Here is a 5,934-nt window from a genome sequence, read left to right on the forward strand (position 1 = left end):
GGGAGTAGCACCACCCACGGGGTGGAGGGCATGGAACACTAGTTAAGAAAATGCCCTACAGGCTTAGCTACAGCCCAATCTTAATAAAGCATTTTCTTCTTCTTTTTTTTTCTGCCCGTAATTTATTTTATTTTTATTCACCTTATATTCCAGTTGCAGCCGCCCCCTCCCCCAGTCCTGCCCTTACAAGTCTCTCCCTCCATTACCAATCGCCTTCTCTTCAGGGAGGAGTAAGCTTCCCTCCAGTACCTCCCCACATTGGGACATCTGGTCCCAGCAGGACTAAGCACCTCCTGTCCCACTGAAGCCCAATCAGGCAGCAGTTCAGATAGAGGAAAGGGATCCAATGCAAGGCAACAGAGTCAGAGATAGCCTGCACTCCATTGTATGGAGACCCAAGCATGTGAAGGCCAAGCTGCACATCTGCTACAAAGCCGGGGTGGGGTGAAGGGGTGGGTGTGGGTGTGGGTTGGGCTGCTTAGGTCCAGCTCTTGCGTGCTCTTTGGTAGGTGGTTCAGTCTCGGTAAGCCCCCATGAGCCCAGGTTAGTTGACTCTGTGGGCATCTTCTTAATCTAGGTCCCTTCTCTCAGATGACATTAGCTTGTATCAAGTTGACATAAAACTATCCAGCACGGTTTTGAAGAGAAGAATGGAGGCATTTTCTAGAATTTCGCTTCTGTCTCCGTTAACATAGAAACCACTCTGTGGGGAGCGCGGCTACCTGACACTGCGCTTAGCCAGGTCTTGCCTTGGGACTTCTGCCAAGATAATCTAGAGGAGTCACAAACCGTGCAGTGCGGAATGGACTCATGAAGACGGACTCCGGTCCGTCATGAAGGACCGGAGAGGCCAGCCTGCTGTTTAGGCTGGCTGTCTGGATTCCAAAGCTTTCCTGAGCGTGCCTTCCTGCTCACGTGTCTGGAAGGCTCAGTGGTGTGGCGCAATGACAAACCAAGCAACCTTCCACTAATGTCAGACTACCATTCTCCTCCCAGGGGCAGAGACTACTCAGAGCTCTCTACTTAACAGTCATTTAAAAACCTATGCACACGTCTACATATATATTCTTATATGCATTATTTTTTTCGAGACAGGGTTTCTCTGTGTAGCCCTGGCTGTCCTGGAACTCACTCTGTAGACCAGGCTGGCCTTGAACTCAGAAATCCGCCTGCCTCTGCCTCCCAAGTGCTGGGATTAAAGGCATGCGCCACCATCACCCGGCTCTTTTATGAATTTTTATGTTAACATTTATCAATGTAATATTGATTACAAAATCTTTACTATTACTTACATTATATTTTCTATTTTGTTTTTTATAGATTTATAGATTTTATTAATCTTTTGGTTAGTATAAAAATAATACAAATATGGTATATTCATGCATGTTATTATGTGTTTTGTTCTCATTTATTCCTCTCCAACACACATATTTTTCTTATTAAGATACTTTTTAAAAAATATTTATTCATTTTTAGGTGTATGTATTCAAATACTGAGCATGCGTACTTCTTTAGAAAACTGAGGAAGATCTGGAGAGATAGCTCAGTAGTTTTGAACACTAGATGTTCTTCCAGAGCATCCAGCATCCACATGGCAGCTCATAATCCTCTCCAATTTCAGGCAATCAAATGCCCTCTTTTGGCATCTGCTGGTACTGCATGCACATGGGGTGTGTGCGTGTGTGTGTGTGTGTGTGTGTGTGTGTGTGTGTGTATATTTATATATATGTGTGTGTATATGTATGTATATGTATATATATACATCATGTATGTATATGTATATGCATATATGTATTTATATATGTGTGTATATGTATCTATACCATGGTGTGTGTGTGTGTATATACATGTATATATATATATATATACACGCATGTAGGTAAAGCATCCATACACCAAAATAATAAAAAAATTGAGGAATTTTCTTTAGCAGCATGCCAGTATGCTTTTATTTTTAAAATGACTGTTTTTTATTTTGCATATGAGTGTTTTGCCTGAATGCATGACACATGGGGTGTGTGTCATGTGTGTGCAGTGCCTATGAAAATCATATATATATATATTTAAGATACTAGGTAAATGATAGATAGATGGTATATATGTGACATTTAAATATGTCACATATTTTAAAATACTTAATACTTTTTGCTGTTTCATTGTAAATTCCAAAAGGCCTATTTATTCTTTTTATTTTTGACCATCCTTTCACTGTTTTTGTTATTGTCTATCTTATGTTCTAAAGTATAATAGCAAATGATGAATACAGTTTAAATATTAGTTAATATTTCTATTTATATTGATGAGTCACTAATGTCCAGTGGAAGTTAGGGGCAAAGGACTACAGCTCAGGAATTTCTAACGATGGTAAACAAATGAGTCAGATGTGTTTACATGTACATATTACAAAAAGAACTATTTTGTTGCCACTGAAGTCACCAGAAATAGTAGCTGGGGCAGTGTTAAGGAGCTTATGACCTTGGTGTAGTCGGCATGAGGTAAATCAGGGAAGGTTCAAACTCATAAGATGATTTTGGACTACCTAGAGACAACTCCTTTCTCCATTTTACAGTTATTAAAGTTATGGATGAGGAGCAGCTGCTTAATGAGGAAAAGGAGTTGCAAAACGTGCACATTGTGTGTGCTCAGAAAGGAAAAAAAGCAGTGGCCCCGAGGTGTCACTCAAAGCTGGGGAGCTGGTCTCCTGTAAAAACATAAAGATTAGAGGTTAAGTGAACAGAACACACAATCTTCCTGCCAGGCATGCTATCTACACTAGGAACCGAAATTAGAATCACTCATTGAACTTGCTCACATTTAACTTGGTAGGCAAGTATATCTATAATTAGATATACAGAGTTCCTGTTATATAGAGTGGCTATCCTCAGAGTTTAAGGAATTAAAGAGGCATCAATAACTACCAGTGTTAGACGGAGACGATTGAAAAGTACCTTAATATTATAACAAAAACGCCAAGCAAGACAAGCCACGAGACCACAAAGATTAAAAGCAAGGTAACAAAAGATGCTGCAGAGGAAAAGGGTGAGGACGCCATTCCTCAGGCAAGTAAACACTAGGGAACGATAACTGTTAAGAAATGCTATATTTTTTGGATGCCTAAAATGTACCTGTACATTTTTACTGAGCTCAGAATTGGGAATTGGAGGCTAACTTCTTCAACAATTCAACAGTACTTGATTTTTCAAACGCAAAACGCAAGAGAAATACTCGTATGGGCTAAGTGTGAGCTTCCGGGCACCCGTAGTCCACTCTCCAGGGGCCCGAACGCCGGAAGTGACCTTGCGGGCAGCGTCTCTTCCGGGTAGAAAGTCGCTGGAACTTTCACCCGTGTACAGCCAGCCGACCGCCCCCGGGGACCATGGAGGTCGCGCGACCGGCAGGGACTTTCGTGGTGGTAGGGGGCGGCATCGCTGGCGTCACGTGTGCCGAGCAGGTTCGTCCGCGCGTGCTCCGCCGCGTCGGGACCCTCTAGGCCTGGTTACGGGAGATCGCGGCCGGACCGCTTCGCGGGTCGCTCTTCCGGCCTTCGCCACGCCCACTCGGCTGCGCGGCTCTGCTGGAGCCTTTGGGACCCGACCGGCGGGGTAGAAAGGGCCGGATTGATTAGCTAGGAATCCAAAGGCGAACCAGACTCCGGGCGGAATGGTGTGCAGATGGGCAGGAGGCCTTGGCATTTGGACAGAAAATCCTCCCACTTTTCAGATTTCCTTCACACATGAAATTTAGTTTCTTTTTTGTTTGGTTTTTTTTTTTTTTTTTTTTAAAGATTTATTTATTATTATACATAAGTACGCTGTAGCTGTCTTTAGACACGCCAGAAGAGGGCGTCAGATCTCGTGATGGGTGGTTGTGAGCTGCGACCTTCGGAAGAGCAGTTGGTGCTCTTACCCGCTGAGCCATCTTGCCAGCCTGAAATTTAGTTTCTTGATAGGTAACACGTCATTAATAAATAATTCTGAAGTTACCTTGAACTCTAAAGATAAAATTTCATGTCTAGCAGAAGTTTGGGACAAAGGACTACAGATGAGGAAATTCTAATTATGAAAAACAAATGAATCAGATGTGTTTACGTGTGCATATTACAAAAAGAACTATTTTGTTGCGATCACCAACCACTGAAGTTACCAGAAATAGTAGAAGGAAGTGGGGCTTTTTTGAGTTCTTAAACTTGGGTGGTGCATCTCCTGTTTAACCATCAAAGAGTTCAGATTCCAAGTCACGTCATCACTGTGTTATCTTAATCGTAGGAGTTACTGATAGGAGTGAATTAAAATAAGGGGTAAATTAACTTCTCTCAAACAAAGAATATGTATGATTTACCAGACAGAGAAGAAAAGCATATTCCACAGTGTAGCCTGCAAAAACATACTCCACAGTGTAGCCTGCATGCAAGCAGTGAAGCTGATGAGAGAGAAACAAGGAAGAGATGACAGCTCAGACCACATAGGCTGATACAACATGTTATGTTTAATGAAAGTCTGCAAATAGATGTTTTTGAGATGGGGATGAAAGCTTTATAAATTCGATTAGCTACAGTGTGTGTGTTAAGGATAAGTAGTTGACAGCTGTATGAAGCAGGAAGCTAACTTGTAGATAGTTCTCAGGAGTATAAAGTTTTGAGGACTTGTTCCAACAATAAATATTCAAGATAGATTACAGAATATGAAAAGGAAACAAAGGCAGAGAGTGCGCAAATATAGGATGTTCAAATAGGTTGAGTCAAAGGACTTATATGTCCTAAGGGCGTGTGATTTGAGGATGCTGAGCTTCATGGGAATAACAGGCAGTGGAATGGAATCCAAGATGAGCAAGCGATTCCCCTCCAAAGTGTAGGGAAAAGGTAGAAATAATGAAACAGCTGCATGTCAAGTCTGCCTTTTGTTAAGCTAAGGTTAAAACCTCTGTCTTCCCTGAATATGTACTAGTCAGAGAAGGAGGGTGAAGGTCCCTGAATATGTACTAGTCAGAGAAGGAGGGTGAAGGATATGGAACGAGTCACGCTGAGACTGTTTCATAGCCAAGCCTGGCTTTAGTTTTATCCTCAGTGAAGGCAAGTAAAAACATTATTTTAAAATGAATAGAAGGGGCTGGTGAGGTAGCTCAGTGGTTAAGAGCACTGACTGCTCTTCCAGTGGTCCCGAGTTCAATTCCCAGCAACTGCATGGTGGCTCACAACCATCTGTAATGGGATCTGACGCCCTCTTCTGGTGTGTCTGAAGACTGCTACAGTGTACTCATATAAATAAAATAAATAATTCTTTAAAAAAATAAAATAAAATGAATGGAAGTAGGCAGTGTGTAATTAGCTGTATAGCTTTAAACCGGTGTGCAGAATAAATCGGCCAAAGATAGTGCTGTAATGGTTTTACGTGTTCAGGTCTTTGTTCAACTTTAACGTGACTGTATTGTTCATCTTACTACTGTAAGGGTTTGACATTGCCAGTGCTGTACCATCGTGGCTAACACTCAGAATAACACAATTGTACATGTGAAACACTAAAGTTGTATTACTTACACCGCCATAGCACGATGATGCCATTATTTACTCAGTAATGCCTAATGTCATCTCTCCTATCCTTTCTCTTTACAATCCAGCTGGCTATTGATTTCCCAGAAGAAGACATTGTCCTCATCACTGCTTCTCCTGTTATCAAAGCAGTTACAAACTTCAAGCAGGTGAGAAACTCTGTGAGGCAGTTAACTGTTTACAGAGTGTAACGCACTTCCCTTCCACTGAATTTGTTCTGTCTTGAGAAGTCTGAAGCTTTTCTTTCCATTAAAAATCTCTGTGTTAAATTGTTCAATGTATGTTAGATACAGTTACTTTTAACTGAACTAGAAAATTCTGAAGTTTTAACTTTTATCTCTTAATAAGACAAATTTCACTGTGTGTATTCATATAGGTCTCTACGTTCC

The 5,934-nt window shown here is 41.5% G+C and overlaps 1 protein-coding gene across 3 annotated transcripts in view; it reads left to right on the forward strand.

The window, feature by feature from the left end:
- The first annotated feature begins 3,303 nt into the window (after positions 1-3,303).
- Pyroxd1 (pyridine nucleotide-disulphide oxidoreductase domain 1) overlaps positions 3,304-5,934 on the forward strand; it is a 16,535-nt gene continuing 13,904 nt past the window's right edge. The window contains exons 1-2 of one of the 3 annotated variants that reach the window (XM_031383805.1): positions 3,304-3,451; positions 5,614-5,694. In XM_031383805.1, coding sequence (XP_031239665.1) covers positions 3,377-3,451; positions 5,614-5,694 — 156 coding nt within the window. In that variant the 5' untranslated portion in view covers positions 3,304-3,376. Of the gene's footprint in view, positions 3,452-3,490; positions 3,664-3,865; positions 3,950-5,613; positions 5,695-5,934 lie in introns of those variants that run through there. The other 2 variants (XM_031383806.1, XM_031383807.1) reach the window with 2 other exon arrangements.

Source organism: Mastomys coucha, unplaced genomic scaffold, assembly GCF_008632895.1.
Source record: "Mastomys coucha isolate ucsf_1 unplaced genomic scaffold, UCSF_Mcou_1 pScaffold20, whole genome shotgun sequence".
In the NCBI taxonomy this organism is placed as follows: domain Eukaryota; kingdom Metazoa; phylum Chordata; class Mammalia; order Rodentia; family Muridae; genus Mastomys; species Mastomys coucha.